We start from the raw sequence: 22247 nt of genomic DNA, 5'->3' as shown, positions 1-22247 counted from the left end.
CCGCTGATATAGCTCCCAACTCAAACGCAGAAAATCCTTTAAAGAGATTTTCTAGGACGCTAAACGGATGATTTCACTCTTAAAGATGGAGCTGCTGCCCGTCTACACACCAACTTCTATGAATTCCCTCATCGTGACCTGATGGTTGCTGGGTCAGTTTGCACATATGGAAATTTCTAAACGCATACTTTACCTAATGTCCATCATGATTACAAGAGCATGTATGAAGGCTTCTATGCAAATGCTGCGTGGAGGTGCACTCCTGCACCAGGACATGATGCTGAGCTAAAGATGAGAGGTAGACGGCACGGCTGCATCCAGGTGGGAGTGTGACAGTCACGGACGCATTTACAGAAAAAAAGAAGGAGGCTCGACCTACGTCTGGGACTGACACTGCAGCAGACGCAGCAACAGGTGAATGGCTCTCAGTCGCTGGTTTCCAGTCTGTCGACAGGCCACGCCCACTTGCCACTCCCAGATGTCGGCTAGTGGCAGTTGGCTGAGCACTTGGTCATCAGCTAGCATTTGCTTCAGTATCTCAAAACCTGATGAGCGAGCAGAGAAGAGTTGATGAAGCCGATGTTAATGTGACGTTCAACAAAAAGGCTGCAAAGCGAATCTGAACCCAAACAGAAGGAGGACGGCACCTGTCTGAAAACGGCCCCTGTGTCCCCCCGTTACGGTGAACTTGTAGCCCCACTCTGTGTTGCTCATGTCTGACATGAATCTGTAGTACAGGGTATCACCTGAGAAAGCCAGAGATGCAAATATGAAGTGAACAGTCACACGATCTCAAACGCAAACACACACGGACGGTCCTCACCGGGGATTTCAAAATCGGACCACTTCTGCGGAGACCCACTGAAGTTGTGAACATCTTGGACAAAATCGCTGCTGCTGGACATGATGAGCTCGTCGCAGCCTTCCTCTGTGTAGCAGCGGGAATCGAATTTTACGGACAGGTAGATGGCGCCAGGGATGTGCACCTTGTCCTGAGGGCAGAACACACGACATGAATCCCAACACAGCGCAGGTCTTTGTGGAGTTCAGATGTTCAGTAAAGCACACGTTTGAAGCAACAACAACCGACTCACCTCAAAGTTGGTGTTGTTATCGTACGGGTGTTTGGACTCTCTGACCTGCACTGCCATGCCAGGCTCCTCCATGAACTGGCAAGCAGTGAGAGAGAGACTGCAGAGCATGCTGTGGCTGCAGCCCTTCAGCACCCTCTGAAGAATCTGATTGTAAAAGCAAACAAAGCGGCTTCAGCCCATCGTGTACTCGCACACTACTTTTGTTCACTTCTGCCTCCCGTCTCACCTTCTCCCACGACGGCCGCTCCTCCAGCTGCATCAGCATGTCCAAGATGTAAGCCATGTGCGAGGCCCCGCTCAGCTCCAGGGCCTCCTCGCTCATCGGCGCGTCTGCGGGCCAGTCGGCCAGCAACGACGCCAGCACGTGGCGAGCGTACAGCGTGGCGATGGCCTGGTTGACCTTCACCAGGTACTGACGAACGGCTCGGTTGCTGCGCACATCCAGCTCTTTGTGCAGCAGAGCGGAGCTTTTGGTGCGTCTCTGTTTGGCATAGCTGAGCTGGAGGTCGCTCTCCGAGTTGGTGATGAGCTTCTGGGCTACGACGTTGATCTCCTCTGTGGCCTTTTCACAGTGACTCGGTTTAGACTGCCAGGCCAATCAAGAACATTATCATGTAAAACAACGACTTGTAACACTGACTGAGAAACTGGCTGTTTTAGAGCATTTTTGGAACAACCCACCATGCAAGACACCACAATCATGTCCGTGTCCACAGCCTTGGTGTTCCGCTCCTCAGACCGAGGCCGCCGGCTGGATTGCCACTTCTGGGCCAGCGTACGGATCGTCTCGTCCGTTTTTATCTCTTCTCCATCAAATCTGAAAAGCACAACATCACAGCAAGTTTTAGATTTGAGTGAATCCATGAATCACAAAGTAAATCTTCATCCTCACCTCTTCTGGACCTCCAGGAAGAACGAGTCGGTCCTCTTCATCTGCAGCTCATACATAGCTCGCAGAATGGGCAAAGGGGCGTTTAAGGCATCGTGGGTGATCTGCATTTGGAAGGAAAAAAGTCTTGAGCGTTTTCTTTCACCCCAGGTTTGGCTGCGCGTGTTTGCAGCACAACTCACTTGGAAGCAAATCTTTGTCTCCTCATCCAGACCCTCCAGCGGGTCGGGCTTATTGACATCCGTGTCGTCAGCACAGCAGCTGGAGTGGTCCGAGTCGTGCTCCTTGTCCTGCTCTCGTTGCTCTCGCTCCGGGTCCTGGGCCATGGAATGGATCTCCCTCTTTGAGGAGTACAGCATGATGGAGAGGATCTCCAGGTCGCGCAGCAGCCACAGCTTGCTGAAGCCGGTCCCCTTACTGCACTTCCTCACCAGCAGCTGGGTCAGGCCTGACTCCTGGATGGCTTCATGTGCGTGCTCCACTCCGTGCTTCTTAACAAAAAACACAACAGGACATGAAAAGGAATCGTGCCAAGTTTGTCTGATCAGAGGTGGGATACTGATCATGTTAAACAGGTCGGGGGTAGCTTGTTGATAAGAAGCTGTCCAACGTGGAGGGCGGATATGGTTGGAGTACCTTGAGTATGTTATAGAGGCCTTTAAGAGCCAAAGACAGGACCCAGGAAGCCTCCACAGCATCAGAAGAGCCGTTGTCCTGGCTTGTCTGCAACAGGTGGCTAATAATGGAGGTGAAATTGCCCAGGTAGCAACTGAGCAGCGTCTTTGGGCAGCCTTGGCCCTCTGGCTGCCCCGGTAGACTGACCGTGCAAGAATCCTGAGACTGGATGAGTTGGTAGTCCTTCACTACGAAAGCGAACACACAGAAGGTTAATCCAAAGATGACTCCTCATCATACGCGGTCCAGAAGCTACTGTGCTAACCTGTTTTCCTCTTGCGTGTTCTAACGTCCACCACCGCAGCATGGTTCTTTTCTGTGAAGTGTTTCAGCAAGATCATGTTGTGCTTTTCATTGGCGTTGTCGATAAACACCGTCTGGGTGCCCACACACAGCACCTGGCGTGCACACACACACGCACACACACACACACACACGCACACACACACACACACACGTCACAATAGGCTTCACAGAGTCTCAGTAAGGTTTCAGACTCCACAGCATCAACTGTCTTCTACCCACCTCGGCGAAGCCCACGAGCACCAGCAGTGTGAAGAGGTTGGTGCGCTTCAGAGTCTGCGGCAGCTGCTGAATGCAATGGTCAGTGAAGGCGGCGATGATTGTGCACCACTCGGGGCAAGCATTGAGACTGTGCAAAATGTCTGCCACCGTGCATGCCCAGTCCAAGCCAATGCGACTGCAACCAAACATCCAAACAGCTGTTTACACATCCACAAAAAACAACAACAGGGAAAAACAAACAAACTGGTTTCTATGAGCAGCTGGCGCCACCTCTGCCGTTAGGCCCATAATTTTGTAGTTTCCCTCTATAAAGCCCCGCAGGGGATTTCAAATCGATCGATCTGCGATCGACGTTCAGGGGATTGTAGGATGTACAAACAGTTTTATACATGTTTTATCGTTCAGACATTTTCAGAGGCTCAAAAGTAATTGGACAAAGAGCATCATCAACCCTGGGCACTCGAGCCACAGCTGGCACGCCCAGATGTGGCTCGACACGCATTAACCAGAGAAAGTGCATGAAGAAATAAATATCTACGGCCGGGCCGCACTGCACAGACACAGCTGTGCACTTCTCAACGACGGTATGTGAGCTAACAGCAAACGCCAGCGTCAGCACCACGGAAATACACGGATACATCCGAAGACTCGAGACGCTTTCAGGACTGAGGTGTTCGGACCAAGGTTTTCTTTCCTGATCAAACCAGAAAGCTTTAATAAGCAGCTGGATTCGTCTCTCAGACACAGAGGACATCGAAATGCAGCCGACTGAACTGAAAGCTCGACTCTGCGGGGTCAAAGTTTGCAGAACTACGAGCGCAGCTGAATCCACAGCTGTGCGTGTTCATGGAGCTGCACGTTCACCTGCTGCACGTCACTACCTGACACGTTTAACTGTCTTAAAAACACTGCACGGGGCTTATTGACAGTATTCGGCTCACAGATCTGTGTGAGCTGATCTCCCGTCACACTAAGAGTGTCCTCAGGTCTGAATGTGGACGCTCGGAGACTCTGAGTGGGAGACCAGGACCACATTAACACGTGTGTCGTATTGGCCCAGTTTTTCGCATCATTGTTGAGGGGACCATAAATATACAGAGACCATTAAATGCACTTTGCCAACATCTGTGAACAAATACAGTTCGATGAAGTTGTTCATTATAGTAACTGTTGCTATAGAGCGTTACTACATTTATTGTTCATGCACATGAGGACATTTTAGACGGCACTCATCATGCCGACCCTGCTCAAGAGCAAAATGTAGCAGCTGACAGAAAGCAGCAGGATGAATTTGTTGACCAATACTCTGCTCAGATTCAGCCAAATGCTGCAACGCCGATCGCTCAACACTCAATGACTCAAAGCCGAGAGCGTCTCATGGCAAAGACTGGCGCTTTTGTCAGACGCTTAAACTGAACCCAAAAGCTTTTCAGTTACTGAAGAGGAACCTGAAGGCAGAAAGACGGACAAACGAAAAGTATGTGAGGGCAGCTGCAGGTCTGTCAGAGCGCTGATGTCCACGCATTCAAGAAAAGGATTAAAAACAGTCCTTCTCTTTGAAGTGATGTCACTTTGCCCAACTACTATCGAGCCTCTGAAAAAGGGACCAACGTATAAAAAAACAGTTCACGCAGTATTTTGTTAAGGCTCGTGAATAAAGGCTGATCTGCACTTCAATCACATGACTGTTAATTTAAAATCTTTCACACAGAGGCAACTTTGTCCTGTATTTGTGATCAGCAGAGACATCGTCCTGGCTCGTCTGCAACAGGTGGATAATAACATAATGATATTTACCTGTCTAAACAGACGGCGCCCAGGCTGAAAAGCAGCTGTATGGTCTTCCAGCCCTGGATGTCTGAACAGGACATCTCTCCTTGTATCAGCAACTCATACTTGTCAGCCAGAGCCTCTGTCACAGCAGCGTCAGCCTCCATCGGAGGGATCCGGAGCAGCAGCTGACCCAGGAGGCCTAAGGTGAGGTGGTAGGTCTCATTCAGAGAGCCAGCATTGGAAATGACTGCCTTAAAAAGCTGTGGCAGCATGGAGCTCAGACTGGGCAGACACAGGGAACAGCCCTGACAGGAAGACAGCACACGTGAGGATAAGAGGAGAATATGTCAGCGCAGTCATAGGAGTGACGAACCTTTAGAAACATGTACAAAATCATTTATACTGTCCAACAGTTGGACAACAAGGTGCCGTCCATCAAGGCTCGCCGTTTGTCCACTTCTCATTGTTTAAATGTGTAATTCAGCTTCTTCGTACTGACTGGAGTTTCCCTGAGAGTCTGCTGTATGGCCCACAGTGTCATCTGGGCCAGCCCCTGACCTCAGCCAAGCTAAACGGCTGACAGCAGATTAGCCTTGTAGCTGTAACTCCATATTTATTGCACAGACATGAGAGCTGTATCTCCTATCTTAATGTTTTAACCCCACAAAATGATTTTGGTCTCTTACTGGTTTGGCTGGAGGTAGCATGGCTGCCAGCAGTCCCAGGATCCTCTCTCTTGAGCACTCGGAGAACACGTGCCCCTGAAGGGGAACTGGGGGCAGCCTATCGTCAGTTTCCTTGACAACATCAGATGTTGGCGAGTTGACTGCTCCTGGTCCACAATTTGGAGCAAAGAAGAGTAAATAAATAAATGAATACATTGAGTTGAACCAGGCCGAGCGTCTGGGTGAAAGCACTCACGTCGGACCACAGGAGAGAGGGCGTCTTCGCTGGACACTGACGGGGTCTGGCTGAGCCGGGCGGAGTCTAGGGTGTCTTGAGTGACCAGCTTCTTTTTGTCCCCCGGCCCACTGCTCGGAGGGAGCGACAACTCTGGCTGAGCAGAAGGAGGACAGCTCCCCTCCTCTGCCTTTTTCTCATCTGACGGTTTGTCCTGTTTGACAGAGGACAGGCTGACTTTTACGCGTTTCTGCATCTTTTCTGTAAATCGGCGAGACCCAAACATGAGGACGTCACATTATCTTTGAACATGAGTTGCATTCCCCACCTTGTGCTTAGGAGATGAAGGAGAGCAGATTGCTGCTGTGCTACCAGGGAGCGAGGAGGTGTCCGTGGCTGTGCTGAGCTCTTGAGAGGACTCGGGAGAGACTGGACACAGCTCGCTGTCAGAAGCAGAATCGTTGGTGGACAGCAGAGCAAGCAAAGCAGAGGAACGGAAACCTATGCAGAGCACAGGAGAAACAGAGAGTATTACATGTTAATAACCAGTCTGTGCAACGTAAAATTATGCAAGTGCTACACTGCTGTGAACTTACCTTTGCCAGTCTGTCCTTTGAGCAAGCAGTCAGTGATGAGCTGGGAGCAGTGGGTCTGCAGGGCTTTGGCCACGTTCAGAGTGTCGCTGTCCAAGGTGTCTCCATCCGTTTGCTTCTCGCTGCTCAGCTCTGACGTGTACAGGGCCAAAGCAGCAAACAGCAGCCAGGAGTAGTTGTGGATGTAGGGCTGGATGAGACGGTGGCGATCGCTGATCCGTATGGTCACCATGGGGTACACAGTGATCCGATGGGTGGGCAGGTGGCTGGCGATGGGACGATAACCATTTAATAAAAGGAGAACTAAAGAGGCCAACCTCAACATTAAATGTGAGTTGACGCGCGTCACCTGTCAGGATACTTCTTTGCGTGGTAACAACCGAAGCACAGGTCAAAGTCTTCACACACGTTGCAGTTGATCCTGCTGCCTACAATAAGCCCCTGGCAATGATCGCAGGCATATTCCATGTTTACCATCTCATGGTCATCCTCGTGGCCTTCAGGCTTGGCACCACCTGGTTTACATATACACGCATCCAGAGTGAGTATAACTACGACTACGGGAAGGTCCTCTGATCATCGGTGTCATGCACTTACTAAGGAAGCAGGTCTTGCAGAGGTCCATGTCCATGCACTGCAGACATCGGTAGCGGTGCCAAGGTGCCATCCTCTCACAGCCATCGCAAGAGATCACGACGTTGAGCAGGTCACAATAGCGGGCAATGAACATGTGCATCTGTGGACGGAGCACGTGCCTGATTAGAGTTTTTAAAATGACGGAGCATGCGTGCACATGTGTGTAAGCTGCAGCACGAATCTGCAGGTTTTTGTAAATGCAAAGGGAAGAATGTGGAGAAGAGAAAACGCAGCCAGCTTTGAGGCGAGTCTGGCTGTGAACATTGAAACGTTCATGTAGGGCTGCGCGATACGACCAGAATCTCATATCCCGATATCAGACATCTATCGTCCGATAACGATATAAATCACAAATTTAACATTTTCTGTAAATTCTGTGAATCTCGGGCAGCTCGACGTGAAGTGTTTCCAGCTGCGCGTCATGTAGCTGGAGTCGAGTGTTTTAACCGATGCATGAAACGATACATTTTTAGACATAAGCTGTAACGGCGCCGTTTCCTTTGTATTTATTACACGGCGTGCTGCGGGGAAAAGCCTGTTCTAACGTTTGAGTCTAAGCTTTATTTTTTAACACCTGGCGGCTCGTTTTTACTTCTCATCTATAAATAATCTGCATCTTTCACGTGATTCAGTTTATTTTGAAAAGTCTCAACAGGATCTTGAGCTTTATTGTGAAAGGTTTATGTGGAACATAAACAAGCGGACACGCGATGCTGTTACCGTCGTCGTTGCTAACGACAACGCATAAAAACAGGCGCTTGTGCGTCAGCAGTGTGGGTATATTACATATAAGAGAAAGAGAACTAATAAATTAACAGAACCATGTAAAAATATTGCCGTAAACAGTTTTTGTGACACCACGAAACAAACGATAGCATAAAATGAAAGAACGTTTTTATATCGTCATCTGATATATATGGTTATATCAAACAGTCCTACGTTCATGGACTGCAGTGTACCTTCCTCCTGTCCTCCATCGATTCCTCTTCATCAATTTTGTCATACCACTTCTCAAACATCCCGTCCATACACTCATCCATCCACTCCTGGTTCTTCTTGTAGTCTGCAATCTCGTCCTCCTCTGTCCACTGACTGCAGATGAAGTTAAACCACAGAAGAAACTTTATGAATAAAGCAGTTTGTGAAAACTGAGGTGTCTTTTGCCTTCTTCAGCAGCTTTTCGTACATTTAGACGAGCACTGAGATTACCTGATGGCAGTGTCATGGACGCTGATGTTCTCCTGAGACATGCTGAGGAGGAGGTCAGGAAGATTGATGCTCAGGAAGAAAGGAAGATCGTGCGCCTCCCAGTTCATGTCCAGGAGGTGCAACAAGCAGGTCTGCACACACGACAGGGCCGGCAGAAACGCTCTGTGGGGCAGTGATCGCGATCAGGTCACCGTGCACGCACTTTCACAACAACACTTCCTGCACTTGCAACAAATCTAAATTCACAAAATCACGACGGGTTAGAGGAAAGCGCTCACTTCTCATTGAGGCTGCTGAAGCCCTGTACCGCCTCCACAAGCATGAGCACCAGCTGATGGTAGGAGCGCCTCACTTCCTCTCCCAGCTTTTGCCCGCTGTCTGACAGCTGAGAGAAATAACTGGAAAACACAAAGAAAATGTTGTTTCTGTGCAGCCAGTCAGCAAAACACCAAACTGACATCGGTGACTAATCTCCAAAAAGACTTGAGAACCAAACTAAACTGCTGCCATCACATTTTGGGACACAACTTAAAAACCTCTTGCTGTAAAAAGTCTTCTGGGGCCTGGAGAGACTCTGCGTGCTTTGCTGCAATCTGCAGAGTTTAACCCTTTAACTGGGTGAGTGTTTAAAGCAGGGGTGTCCAACTCCAGGCCTCGAGGGCCGGAGTCCTGCAGGTTTCAGAACTCATCCTGGGTCAACACACTTGAATCACATAATTAGTTCATTTAGGCCTCTGGAGAACTTGAGGAGGTCATTTAGCCGTTTAAATCAGCTGTGTTGGATCAAGGACACGTCTAAAACCTGCAGGACACCGGCCCTCGAGGCCTGGAGTCGGACACCCCTGCTTTAAAAGGTAAATTAGGTCAGGGTTTAAAGGGTTAAATGAATCCATTCATTTATTTTCATTATGGAAATCTAAGACCTACTATCCCACTAGGACCAGTATGCGTGCAGCATCATATTCTGTGACCTTATTCTGATTGCTCCTGTGTCATGGAGGTTCATGCGTAAATGAATTAAAACGGAAAAACTGAGATTTACCAGGTAAAGTCTTTTTGGCATGCCAGCAGCTCCTGTAGGAACAGGATGCAGGGGGCTTGGAAGAGGTGCGGCTGTCCCATGGAGTGGAAGCACTGCTGAACCATCTCCAGCACCTTGCACACACTCAGGGCCTGCGCTTTGTTCAGAGACAGCGTCTGCAGAATGCTGCAGGAAGAAGAACGAGGACTTAACCCTGGATGCAAGTCTCATTATGCGTTACCAAACAGGAGAGTAGCAGTTTCTCACCTCGCTGTTGTGAGAGCCTGGTCCTTTATGAAGTTTAGGATGTGTTTGAGTATCGGGTAGCGATCTTTGACTGAGGGAGTCATGCGAGGCTCTTCTATAGAGCGGCAGGACAGGAGACGAAGGCGTGCCCGACTGAACGGAGCTTTGCGGTTGTAAGCAGAGGGGGAGGCTGGCTCCCCAGGCTGGGGGGAGAGACTCTCTGTCGAGTCTCGATGGGTTCGCCTGCTGTGGCCACATGAGGATGAGTTGGGAATGTGAGTACCGGACGACTGACTCTGTCCAGACCTGGACTCGTAGCTTTCCTCAGACCCTGCAGCCTGAGGTCCCACAGATGAGCTGGCTTGGAAGTCTCCTTCTGAAATAGAACTTGATTGGAACAGCAGAGCACTGCTGCTCTCTGTGGCTCTGGGAGCGTCGCTGCCTTGGCATGGAACGCCGCAAGGAGCAAATCGGAACAACAAGAGGCTCTTCTCGATGCACATCTCAGCTGAGAACAAGAAGAAAGAGTTAAAATGTCAGGAAAAAGCAAAGTAAAACCAAGACATGACATTAAAAAGGAAGAAGCACTCACCCAGTGTCTCCATGGTAACCTCATCAGGACCACCTTCCCGCTCGTCATGATTGTTCATCTTGCCAACCAGATATCTCTGCTTCATCTCCAGCTAACAGGAAATAGATCCCAGCAGAGTCACAGGTCAGAAACATGAAAAGCACGAGCCAGCGGAGATGTCCCGTGTTACACTCACCATCCACGTTCTGATGCTGTCTGCTAGTGAATACACCTGCACGAACTCTTCACTCAGACTGGATTTACAGTCCGGATTAACTACTAGCACAAAAACACAGATGGGAGAAAATCATTCAGAAGATTAATTAAGGAACAAACTCACAAAAACACAGCTGTATGAGCGCTGATTACCATAGCTAAGAAGTGCGAGGTTGAGGGCCGGTGTGTGGTACACCATGGCTGCCCAAATGGCATTCACAGCTTGGTCTATCTTTGACCCAGCGGTGATCTCGTTCCTCATCGCCTGTTTCCTGCAAGCCTGCATGAGGGTCCTCATCAGCTCTGTTCTAGCGTCTGTTAGCTCCTGTGAAGGGTTCCAGCGAGCAAAGTCCTCCAGGAAGCCCGTCGGCTCATCCAGAGTCCACGTGCTCGCCTACCACACAGAAAAAGAAAAACACCATCAGAGCATCTTCCAGTCGAGGTCACCGACTAATGCAACAGCAGCATCCGGTGCTTGTACGTAACTGAGGCAGCAGAGCGTTTTTTACCTGCTCTGTGATTGTTTTTGTTCGGGTCGCCTCCCTTTTGTCACACAGCCCATGTCTCAGGATGGGTTTCCATAAAGGTGAAGACTGAACATGGGACATTTTCCCTGATGGAAGTTCCTTTACACTGCGAACCTCTGGAGACAGAAACCCACAATAATACACGCTAGTGCCTCAAACTGGTTTCTTTTCTGCTCTGATAAACTGTGACTCAGGCCAGCCTCATGAAAACCGTCTCACCGTGCGGAGATTTCAACGCCAGCGTTCTGGATGCAAGGCGACCCATCAGACGAGCCACCAGCAGCTGCAGATCTGACATCCAAGAAATGGTGATGTCTGGTAAACCCAGCGCTGTTACAGTGAACTTATAGCCCCACTCGTTGTTGCTGCTGTCAGAGTGGAAGAGGAACTGCAGCTGGGGACCGGTGTCAAAGGTCACTTTCTAAAGGAGCAAACACACAAGGACACATTCGTAAACATCAGTGACGCATCTGAAGACCGGCCTGTGATTTTCCTTCGCCTACCTTTGGCCACTTCTCAGTTCCGACCTTCATGTCGTAGCGGACCTTTCCCCCTCTGGAATCTGTGAATTCTAAGTAGTCGTATCTGCGAATATTGTGAGCACAGTTAACAGGATAAAATCCCCACAAAGGATTTCAAAGACAAACAAATAAACATTTACAAACACGTCACCTCTTCTCTGTTTCACAGCGTTCATCAAACTCCACCTCGAACGACGTCGCACCGGGGCAGGCGAAGATGCTCGTCTCGTGGCGGCTGTTCTCGTAGTTGTGCGGGGACTCCATGTTCCAGGTCCTTAGCACCACCGGCTGCTGGGGTTGGTGCCAGTTCTCTTGATCCACCTTATAGTGACAGGTTACAACAAGTTTGTGGACTGCTGCACTGTTTGTGTAGCTCTGAACACCACACAGTGGATCAACTCAAACACATCAAAACGAGGCTGAACGCAGACTTTCAGCATCACTTGTAGAAGTATTATGTCACAGGAAATACAGACATTTTTAGACATAGTACGTTTATATAGCCTCCGTTATCTGAAGGTCAAAAGTAACTGGACTGATAATACAAGTACCTCTGTTGTGCATTTCAGAAAGAAACGCTGGCTTTCTTCCCACAAAAACACGTGATTTGCCTTTCTTATGGTTTTAAATACTTTTCACCACTAATTAGACTGGTCCTTCTGGACCCTCCATTCCCCAAATACATGATATCGGCTTCATTCGCACCCCTACGATGGGTGGAGGCAACAGAAATGCTAGCGGTCAAAGTGGACTGACCTTAGAAAAGATGTCTCCGGTGTCGCTTGACAGGCTTCTGAGCAGCTCAACGAGCGAGGAGAAGCTTTGCAGCAGCAGGCTGTGGGGGATGTCCAAAGGGCACAGCTCCAAGAGGAAGATCATCTGCCAGGACCCAAACCAATTATTCACAACGCACTATTCTAGATGTGTCTATGAAGCCAATTAAAGTGCATAACACAAGAGAGCATTACCAGTTGTCTGAAGACTGTGGCTATGATAGAGCTGCCTAATTTTGCAGTAATCTGAGCTCCAGTGTACCTCTCCAAGAGCGAGCCAAGGATCGACTTGACACTTTCCAAGAACTGATCCACATCTATTGAAAACAAATCATCATACAGCTTAGTCACACATGCTCTGATAAACACACAACCCCTGACAATCACGTATGTCGTCAGGAATGACGCGTCTCACATTTCAGCAGGATGTCTCTGGCCAGCTCCATTGCAATGGCCGTGGACGCTCCTCCTTTGAGCTGCAGGTAGCACCAGGAGAGCAGACTGCCCTGCAGAGCCCAGAACAACGACAGCAGGACCGATCTGCTGGCGCCGCTATTCTCATCCACCATCATGACCTCACACTGAAGGACAGAAGACACGAGGAGAAGCGAACTTTAGAAAGACAAAAGAAACGTTCAATGTCCACCCGTGAGAAGCGGGCTTACCTCTCTGGTGGCAACCAGGAGCAGCGTCTCCATGACTGAGAGTATTGGGCTGATGTCAAAGTCTGAGGGAGCTCCTTTAGGAGGGAGCAGCAGAAGGCCACTTGGATCCTGATCGCTGCAGAGGAAGCACAGACGTCACCGACTCCTCGGGATGTCTCATGTTGACAGGACCATATGATGACGTGTTTGTACAGCGCTTACCTGAAGTAATTACAAAGGGATTCAAAGGTAACCTTCACCGACTCTGGCTGATCCTCCTCTGTAATGTTCTTCTGGAAAAACACAAAAATACACATTAGGAGAATCGTTACGCTGCTGCTGCTTAATAACACAAACTCACCATCATGTGAAAGAGTTTGTCTCGCCTGACACGTTTATCAGGGAAGAAAACAGCCGCTCCATGAAGAACGGCCTTCACCGCTTCTGTGTGCAAAGCCTTTTCCACGGATGTCTCACCTTCCGGACTGTCCACAACTACAACAAAAACCACAAACAGGGTTGCTACGCCGGATTTCTCTGATGCTTACAAAGCTGCTCCCTCGCTCTGTGACGGCTCCTTACTGTGACAGAGGTGAGTGTAGAGCTCCCACACAGCCCTCATAGAGTCACTGAGATCATCTCTGCTGCTGGACATGGATGGACGAGCTGCTGCGCCAGCTTCATCTGGTACTTTGCTCTCCTCTTTGCCCCGGGACTCCCGGGGGGTGGGCAGCATGGGGAAACAGTTCTGCATCAGCTGGAGGAGGAGAACTCTGCTCTTCGTCACCTCCTCGCCCTCACTGGAAGAAAGAAACATGCTAACTTGCAGCAGCCATGGACTCCCACTGACTGACTCAGTGGTAATTATCATTCCAGTAATTCTAACAACAAGTGCCAGACTTGGCAGAGAGAAGAGCTTCACTCACATCTCCCTGAGTTTGCTGTAGAAGCTCCAGAAGAGGCTCAGGCTGAGGCCACTGAACTCCAACAGATACTTCTGCTTGCAGTGAGAGGCATCCTGTAGACACAACACGCAGCTCTATCAGTCATAAAGAGATGGGAAACATGTTGCAATGACTCTGAATGGCCATCAGGGGGCGCACTGTCTCATGTCTCAGGTTAGTTTACTGATTTCGTACAGGTTACATGTTTCTCTTGCTTTCTTGTAGGTTTCTTCATCTTAAATGCAGGAGTTTCCTCTTCAGCACTTTCCAGATTAATAACGGTCTTAATAGTATTCAAACTATATCTGAATGTGGCCCAGTGACTACTGCGTTCATCCTACGGTCCCTGCACCGTGCTGAGTGGCAGTTTTCTTTTTTTATCTGAATGATTTTATCACCGATAAAGTTGGTTTTTCTTGCCTGTTATGATTCAACCAAATGCAGCTGCCTTTGTTATGCAAGTCAGTCTTTACAGCTCTACTAACTCCTGCTAATGGAGACTCGTCACCAGCTGATTGTGCTCACAGGTCTACTGCCCAGAACCTCTGATCTCAGAGGAGCCAGCAGGAAATGACAGGGTTTAGTGATGGAGCAGATCCTCGTGGGAAATGTAGGTGTTTGCAAAACACAGCAGTGGAGTTTACTGAGGTTATTGAGCCCAGTGGGAGCATCGTGAGTGGAGTTATTGCCACGCTCACACGTTTCCAAACCAGTGTGACCGTGTCTGGTTTCAGGACACTTAAGGTGCATGGCGGCGTGCACTAGCTATGACTGAAACGTCACCGAGGGAACGCGGCCTCAACATTGAGCTGCTAGCTGTCTAACTCGCCACAGTAACTCATCAGTGCTGCTGAATCAGCACGCCTTTTGCTCCATCAGCCAACACGTCTGTGGCTGCGCTGACTGGATGCTGATAATCCTGATCACCCTCTGTACCGCTTACAGGACACACAGAAGGACGCTCTCTTTAAAATCTGTTTCAGATGCAGGAAATCTTTACCACCTCATACCTGCATTCATTTCAGATTTAAGCTCGAGTCTTAGTTTAATACAAAGAAAGAAAACTTTTTTTAAACTCTTCGGAGCCATTTCGTCTTGTGATGCTTTTTTCCTCTTACATTTTAATATAGTGAAAGTCATTTTTCATGTTTTGGCTGCTGTCACACAGTAATTTCCCAATTTTGGGGATAAAATGGGGTATTTTTATCTAACAAGTAGGTACCATGTCTCGTGTGAGCTGCTGTATGAAGAAGAGCGTCTTGTTTAGCAGACAAAGGCCGGTAACAGCATCACCATCAAAGCTCTCTCCTTTCGGACTGAGGTCATCCAGGTCTGCGAGCCTCTCTGTCCCAGGGCACAAGTAGCCACTGAAGCTGAGGGACTGCACACCAAGGCGCTCGGCGTTGTCCTGCCTGGTGCACAGGAATTTCACCATCAGGAACTGTGAAGACGGAAGAATTACAGGTGGTGTGACAATGACAGCACAATATTAAAGACTAACTAAACGTTCACCAATAATGAAGGGAGCTGACTAACTGGATGTAGTGTGTACCTTGGCAACACGACACTGCTGCAGCTTGATCTCCACATCATTCCAGTCGTCCTCCAGCTCAAACCAGCCAATCGGCTCGTCTTCACTCTGCGCTGGAGTCCTGGCGCTGCAGGTCAGGTGACAGCATGGTGTAATAATAATAATGATACAAATTTAAAATAGCAGAGTGGAGAGGTTATGTGGGATAAGCTGTTTTGAACAAGTGAGTTTTGAGTTGGGACTTAAAGAGAGAGAAGGAAGTGAGATTTCTTAAATCAGGAGGTCGGGAATTCCAGAGTCGAGCAGCTGAAAGCTCCCCATGGTGGCAAGACGAGGAGAGGGGACGGAGAGAGAAAGAGAAGAAGAAGATCTGAGACACCGAGATGGGGCGGTGATGTGAACCAGGTCAGAGAGATATGGAGGAGAGAGAGATGATGAATAGCCTTCAATGTGTACAAGAGTATTTTGAAATTGATGCGATATTTGACCAATGAAGCTGCTGCCGGACAGGAGGTGGACAGAAGGGGTCCAGGTGATGATACGAGCAGCAGAGTCCTGTGTTGGAGCTTGATGGTGGATTTTTGAGTAAGACCAGAAAGAAGTGAATTACAGTAATCGATCCGGGAAGTAACAAGGCGGTGGACAAGAATGGCAGCGGCATGTGGGGAGAGAGAAGGACGGAGACGATTAATGTTGCGCAACTGAAAATATGCAGACCGAGTGACGTTATTAATGTGTGAATTTAAAGACAGAGTACTGTGGAGGATGAGACCCAGACTTTTCACAGAGGAAGACAAGAAGACCGGCGAGTTATTGATAGTAACAGAGAAACTGTTGGTTCTGGATAATGTAGATTTAGAGCCGACCAAGAGGAGCTCGGATTTGTTACTGTTGAGTTTGAGAAAATTAGAAGAGAACCATGAATTTAGTTCAGCTAAGCAGAGGGTGAGGGAGGACGGGGGAGAGCAGAATCAGGTTTAGTGGACAGATACAGCTGGGTGTCATCAGCATAACAGTGAAACTGGATATTGTGTTTACGGAAAATGTGTCCAAGCGGAAGAAGGTAGATAATGAAAAGAAGGGGCCCAGGACAGATCCCTGCGGCACGCCAGTGCTCAGAGGAAAGGGCTGAGAAGAGAAGGATTTGAGTTGAATAAACTGAGAGCGGTCAGACAGGTATGATTTAAACCAGGCTAGTGGAGTATGGGAGAGACCGATGGAGGCCAGCCTACTGAGGAGAACAGAGTGAGAAATAGTGTCGACAGCAGCGCTCAGATCGAGGAGAATAAGAAAGTAAACCGGAGTCAGCTGCCATAAGAAGATCTTTGGTTACTTTTATTAGTGCTGTTCCTGTGCTGTGGGACTGGAACTGTTCATACAGATTATTATTAGTTAAATGTGAGTGGAGTTGTGTGCAACTATTTTCTCAAGAAGTTTTGAAAGGACTGGTCGATTGGAAATAGGCTGAAAATTCTCAAAATGACTGGGATCTAGACCAGTTTTTTTCAATATTGGGGTGATGGCGGCAAGTTTGAGGGAAGCAGGAACAGTTCCAGTGGTAAGTGAAGAGCAGATGATAGCAGGTATGAGGGGAAGCAAAGAAGGCAGACATGCCTTGTGTCAGCTACACACAGTATCAACCACTGAGGGCCCCACACACATACAGACTGCTGAGGGGTCTAAAGTTTGTCCCACTTTTAGGACTGGATGGTTCATTTTAGTGAGACGGTGTCAGTCTGTTCTTATCACAAGAGCATTTCAAACTAACATATAGGAACAAATAAATAGTTAAAAATAGCTGCAAATCCTTACCTGCTTTGTACAAACTCTTTGAAGTCCTTGTAGTCCCAGGAGTGATACTTTTTAAACCTTTTGAAGTGTTTCTCTGCATCGAAAGGGTCGTCCTCCTTATACGCAAACACTAAACCACATTTCGGTCCAATGGCTCCTTTCCGCACCTTGTCACACAAACACAGTGTAAGACCTGCAGCACCGTAATCCTCCGTCACTCTCTAGGTTATTGTATTTTGCACTGTAATGGTAAAATTATAGGCCGTCTCACTTTGATCTTTATCTGAGTGACCTGGAAGTTGCTCTGGTCCTCCGTCGAGAGGATTACGCTGGCTTTCAAACGGCCGGCTTCTGTGAGAAAACCTGCAAAGGACAAAGTATCCAGCAGCACTTTACGTCATGTTGATTTTGTACTCAATCTGAAGAACAGTCGTTATTGATCTCAGCTGTACCATCTCCAGTGGAGTACTCTGTTAGCATGTTCTCTGGTCCTGATTTCTCATCTTTGCTCTTCACATCACAGGCCTGTAAGTGCAGCTGGAGCGGCTTCCCTGTAATAAGCCAGAACGTCCAATCACAGCACACTTAATCATATGATCGCGTTCCATTACGTTGCAACTTTGTTACTACACTGGAGGACGGGAAGGCAGTAATCAGCACACTGCAGCGCAGCTTTGTAAAAGAAGAAGCAATTTTCCACTAATGCAACTCCTCCTCAGAAATGGCACTTTCTCAGATTTCAACGTCCTCGTGTGAAGAAGAGGAAAAGAAGAGCCGTTTACGTTACCGTTGCGATACAGCAGTCGTAGCCGGACCGAAGCCATAGAGACGATGAGAGGCGAGGCCTTGTACTTGGTGTCTAAATGATCACTGATGCAGGACAGGGCCTGAATGACTTTTGCCACACTCCCTCTGGCGAGGGCGAAGGCCAGGAGGGTCAGCTCTACATCAGGACTCACACAGCAGCTGCACACAGGAGAACAAATACTTTGCCATGAGTCAAACTTGTCGTGCCAGCGCACACTTTCCTTTTTTATATAAGCTCTAATGCCATGCTCACACGCTCAGCAGCATGTGCCTGCTGTGTTGTTGTTTAAACTGACTGCAGAGCTTTATTCACACACCGCGGGCTCAAAGGCCACACCTGACCTCAGCTGAACTTAGGAAGTGTTTCCTGTATAACCCAAGTGGATCGAGTAGTTCTAGCAACAATTCGACACATTGGAAATCGTAAATGCAAACTGATATTAAATTGTTTTAAATTTGTCAGAAGGTTAAAAAATGTGAATTTCCTGACGGTGAATTAATGGTTGTGGCTTTACAGAGTTAATAAAGGGACTCTACACAAGTAGATGTTTCCACCTTAAACAAGCTGTTTTACTTCCTCCTCATTTCAGCCTATGAGAACAGAACACGTGGGACTTGTAAGCACACAGAGCAGTGTGCATGGATGACCAGATTAGGGATAACTTAGTGACATCATACATATCTAAGAGTAGAAAAAAACAATGTTTTTCTGCCTCTGTCGGCAGAATTAGATTTGCAGAGCACCAAATGGAACAAAGTGTGTCGCCGCCTCAGTTAACCAGTATTTTTGTTTCCACCCGCTTTTACTGAGATGACGTCAGCATGGTGAGCTCAGTGTGGTGTCCGTGCCACAATGCCTTACTCTGCTATCCTGAGGAGAAATCCATCCACCTCCTCCAAGATGTTCGCAGAAAAGAACCTGGGGAACTCTGTGGATGACGGTGTAAGGGACAATGGCGGCATGTGACGCAAGGCTTTTCTAAAAGTGAATCAACAAAAGAAACCAGTGGCATCAGTAGGAATCTTACAAATGTGATGTCAATAAACACATGCAGTGAGCTCTGCATCTTACTGTGTGCTCTGAAGGACGGTCTGGGCAAGTGCAGGGTTCGTCTCCATGGACGCAGTGACCAAAGAGGTGAGGAGAGACAGGTACCAGACGGCTGAAGCATCCGAAACAGACATCTCTTTATTCTTGGTAATCTGATAACCCAGCGTCTTCAAGCCGTGAATCCGTGTGTCGCATCCATCACTCAGGCACCGCTTAATGTTGATTTGGATGTCTGGGATTTAGTGACAAGTTTATGTGGTTAACGGAAAAATCAGATACATCCCACAGGAAAGAAAGGAGAGCACCGTTGAAGATACTGTAGAATAAATATTGATTAGGGAGGCACATGTGAAACACATGACTTAACTATGGGGACCTCAATACATGCAAAGCACAGCTACGATTTTTAGGTGTGTGTGTCATTATTAAAAAGGAGCACATGTGGAGCATACATAGGCCTGTAAGCTGAAAAACAGACTCTCTCTTGGACTGGATCCCCTCGATCTTCAGCTTGTGGAAGCCTGCATGTGGACCCAATAAGGAGGCACAACTGTATGACCCCACAAAGCTCATATGAAGCTTACACCATGCTTTATGTTCAGACAGGTGATAGTGTGACCTAGAAGCATCAGTGAGATGGTGACTCACAGGGGTGTGTGATGTTGGCATTCTCCAAGAGAGCTACATAGCCCGTGACATTGCTCGGGATGCGGATGTCTCTGATCTCCTGCAAAGAACGCCGGTTCTTCCCCACAGCAACTGACACTAGCTGAGGCATATAGCTGTGGTCATTAGAAGCCACGGCAATGGCCAAACGTCTCAAAACAACATCCGGTTTCATTTTTAGTCTGGGAAGGGAGAAAGGAGATGAGTTTCCACCTTAGATCTGTTAATAGACTTGCTTAGAAACATCAGAAACTCAGCTGCCTTTTACCGTATCCAGTGCGAGCGAGCGCTGCCGTCAGACTGCCAGAAAGACGCCGTTTCCCCATTTGTCATCTTGTAGATGTCAGCAACATTGGACGAAGCTTCTATTGTGCTGTAGCACTGAGTGACGACCTTGACCATGTCTACGTCTGGGTCACGGTCCAGCTCTGCTCTGTACTGAATATCCAAATCTGAAAGAAAAACTCACATGAGGACAGCCTCACCACAGGCGTGGCGCTGCTGAATGTGCATTTAGCCTTAAATTACTAAAGAGAACACTCATGCTCACCTTTCTCCTTCTGCAAGAGGAATTCCAAGAAGTCCTGCACCACACTGGACCTCATGGTACAGATACTGTTGTAGCCCTCTAAAATTGGGAAAGGGATGGCACTGCTGGGAATACGATTCCTGTGTAAGAACTTTAGAATTTTAGAGGCGTGTGCTCCTAATCGGTCTTTGGTCTTGGAGAATATGTCCACAAAACCTGTGGAAAGGAAAACACAAGAGAAATGAACGGGTTAACTTTTCGGCCACACGCTGGCTGCACTGATTCAAATAAGGTCGAGTTTGTTTATCCGGGTAAACAAATCACGTATCGTACCTGGGGTAAGCGAGCAGGCCTGAAGCTGTCTTATCACATTACTCAGCTCTCCCTGCAGATTAGCTCCATTGGAGTTCTTCAGAGCAATCAGCATGCTCTCTATGTCCACCACTCCATCCCCCTCCGCATCAAACTGACCAAAGGCCTGAGACAGTGGAGAAGGACAAAGACTCTTTTATACCAACATTTACTTCCTCACTTTCACAGTGTTGCAAAAATCTACAAGAACATTAGTCTTAAAACACAAATGGCTGAACAACTGGTGTTAACATAAGGAGCCCTCAGCTGGAAGCATCTTTATCGCAGACTATGTTACGTAGCTACACTTTTGGAGTCTGTGGCTTGATTCCTGAAAGAAACACCGTCCCACTCCCTATTTAAAGCACAGCTTTGATAGTCAGGATTTACAAAGAGCTCAGACTGACATGCATTAGTTCAACCAGTCATCTGCAACCACTGGTTAAAACACAGCCAGTCAAGAGACGACAAAACAACGTGGTCTGCTACAAGTGACCAAAGCGGAAAACCTCGTGACAAACCCCACAAGAACGGGTGACATTATGTCAGCTCGTTTACTCGATCCACTGCAACTTCTAGAAATCTACAAACGGCAAAAACAAAGGGGGGGCTGCTAGAAAACTCCCCCTTCTGTCCAAGTTCAGCCACAGTCTACAAATCAGCCATAGCCGAGTTGTGGTTTGACAGAATTGGAGCCCGTCTGTTCCAGGCGACACTCCCGAGCTGCTTCGTGCATCGTGCCCAGGATAGATCGTCCCGTTACTCGACCTGGTACTGCCGACAGAACCGTGACTGGCCAAACTCACCTGTCACAGGTGAAGCCTGATAACAGAGCCCCCTCTTCGATCACTACAGCGCTATTTAGATTTGTTGACCGGCAATGATAAAAGCACGTGACAGCCCAAAGACTTAATTACGTATTTACGTATTGATTACAAACGCTGAATGGGCGTGGCGACAAGTTATCAAACACGACGCTCGAACCTGGGCCAAAAACGAGAAGACGCGACGGCTCCAATCATAACATGTGACGTTAGAAACGTGAGCAAGGCCACAGCGGGTTTATACCTCTTCGCACTCGTCCCTCGGGGCATCTCTGCTCTCTAACATCTCACAAAATTGCTCAATATTAACGGACTCTTCTCCTCGGTTTAACCGGTCCTCGAGCCACCGCATCAGGACACCCTCATTCCCGGCCAGGACGGACTCGTGAATGGCGACTCCAGAGTCGCTAATACGAGCCGCCGCTTCTCTCAGTTTCACTTGCTCCAAGAGGACCCCGGGGCTGGGTGGTCCACCAGTGGGCACGGGTAGGTTATTCGATCCCCTTCCGCTCCTGCCACAACCAGAGCCGCCGCCGCCGCCTCCAACACCGCCGCCAGCGGTCGCAGAGGCCGGACCGTCTTCCGCGAAGCCGGGACTCTCCGTTTCTATGTCTTCCTCGTCGCCGCTGCCTCCGCCGCAGCCGCTCTCCGCGTTGCCCATGTTTGTTTCTCCGACCTAAGGCTCCCCTGAAAACCCCTGCGGCCCACTGGGCGTGAGTTCTGAAGCGGTTGGACCGGTCTGTACACAGACCGCTCCAGCGTTCACCTACAGCAGAGCTCTACTCCACTACCGCATTGACGTTCTGTACGCCCGCAACGTCCTTTGCGTTCGTAGTTCGCGCAGGCGCTGTGGTTTGGCGTGTCCGTTCGCGGAAGCACCTGTGCTGCCACTGTGAGGTGTGCTGGACTGAATGTAAAGCTTAAAGAAAAGGCGCTTTAA

The 22247-nt window shown here is 48.6% G+C and overlaps 1 protein-coding gene across 6 annotated transcripts in view; it reads right to left on the bottom strand.

Moving 5' to 3' along the window:
- The window catches only part of zzef1 (zinc finger, ZZ-type with EF hand domain 1), a 29117-nt gene extending 7149 nt beyond the window's left edge, over positions 1 to 21968 (bottom strand). The window contains exons 1-51 of one of the 6 annotated variants that reach the window (XM_012921950.5): positions 21552 to 21968; positions 20466 to 20610; positions 20154 to 20348; positions 19872 to 20055; positions 19586 to 19785; positions 18959 to 19169; positions 18749 to 18865; positions 17867 to 18045; positions 17532 to 17630; positions 17351 to 17442; positions 17101 to 17246; positions 15310 to 15415; positions 14980 to 15198; positions 13740 to 13831; positions 13396 to 13613; positions 13175 to 13308; positions 13036 to 13106; positions 12835 to 12949; positions 12585 to 12750; positions 12365 to 12486; positions 12153 to 12275; positions 11548 to 11717; positions 11379 to 11460; positions 11095 to 11296; positions 10858 to 10991; positions 10502 to 10742; positions 10329 to 10411; positions 10154 to 10244; positions 9583 to 10069; positions 9337 to 9501; positions 8573 to 8692; positions 8295 to 8456; positions 8045 to 8177; positions 7047 to 7185; positions 6799 to 6964; positions 6453 to 6715; positions 6185 to 6357; positions 5878 to 6070; positions 5643 to 5788; positions 4981 to 5261; positions 3184 to 3358; positions 2924 to 3056; positions 2620 to 2846; positions 2166 to 2474; positions 1987 to 2087; positions 1776 to 1911; positions 1321 to 1680; positions 1095 to 1238; positions 824 to 992; positions 648 to 746; positions 380 to 545 (exon numbers count right to left, since the gene is read on the bottom strand). In XM_012921950.5, coding sequence (XP_012777404.2) covers positions 380 to 545; positions 648 to 746; positions 824 to 992; positions 1095 to 1238; positions 1321 to 1680; positions 1776 to 1911; positions 1987 to 2087; positions 2166 to 2474; positions 2620 to 2846; positions 2924 to 3056; positions 3184 to 3358; positions 4981 to 5261; positions 5643 to 5788; positions 5878 to 6070; positions 6185 to 6357; positions 6453 to 6715; positions 6799 to 6964; positions 7047 to 7185; positions 8045 to 8177; positions 8295 to 8456; positions 8573 to 8692; positions 9337 to 9501; positions 9583 to 10069; positions 10154 to 10244; positions 10329 to 10411; positions 10502 to 10742; positions 10858 to 10991; positions 11095 to 11296; positions 11379 to 11460; positions 11548 to 11717; positions 12153 to 12275; positions 12365 to 12486; positions 12585 to 12750; positions 12835 to 12949; positions 13036 to 13106; positions 13175 to 13308; positions 13396 to 13613; positions 13740 to 13831; positions 14980 to 15198; positions 15310 to 15415; positions 17101 to 17246; positions 17351 to 17442; positions 17532 to 17630; positions 17867 to 18045; positions 18749 to 18865; positions 18959 to 19169; positions 19586 to 19785; positions 19872 to 20055; positions 20154 to 20348; positions 20466 to 20610; positions 21552 to 21968 — 8801 coding nt within the window. Of the gene's footprint in view, positions 1 to 379; positions 546 to 647; positions 747 to 823; positions 993 to 1094; positions 1239 to 1320; positions 1681 to 1775; positions 1912 to 1986; positions 2088 to 2165; positions 2475 to 2619; positions 2847 to 2923; positions 3057 to 3183; positions 3359 to 4980; positions 5262 to 5642; positions 5789 to 5877; positions 6071 to 6184; positions 6358 to 6452; positions 6716 to 6798; positions 6965 to 7046; positions 7186 to 8044; positions 8178 to 8294; positions 8457 to 8572; positions 8693 to 9336; positions 9502 to 9582; positions 10070 to 10153; positions 10245 to 10328; positions 10412 to 10501; positions 10743 to 10857; positions 10992 to 11094; positions 11297 to 11378; positions 11461 to 11547; positions 11718 to 12152; positions 12276 to 12364; positions 12487 to 12584; positions 12751 to 12834; positions 12950 to 13035; positions 13107 to 13174; positions 13309 to 13395; positions 13614 to 13739; positions 13832 to 14979; positions 15199 to 15309; positions 15416 to 17100; positions 17247 to 17350; positions 17443 to 17531; positions 17631 to 17866; positions 18046 to 18748; positions 18866 to 18958; positions 19170 to 19585; positions 19786 to 19871; positions 20056 to 20153; positions 20349 to 20465; positions 20611 to 21289; positions 21340 to 21551 lie in introns of those variants that run through there. The other 5 variants (XM_012921953.5, XM_012921951.5, XM_012921952.5 and 2 more) reach the window with 5 other exon arrangements.
- Between the last annotated feature and the right edge of the window lie 279 nt (positions 21969 to 22247).

This window comes from Maylandia zebra, linkage group LG10 (assembly GCF_041146795.1).
Source record: "Maylandia zebra isolate NMK-2024a linkage group LG10, Mzebra_GT3a, whole genome shotgun sequence".
Lineage (NCBI taxonomy): Eukaryota > Metazoa > Chordata > Actinopteri > Cichliformes > Cichlidae > Maylandia > Maylandia zebra.
Note: the sequence above shows the minus strand (reverse complement) of the source record. Positions and strands in the feature narration are given on the sequence as shown.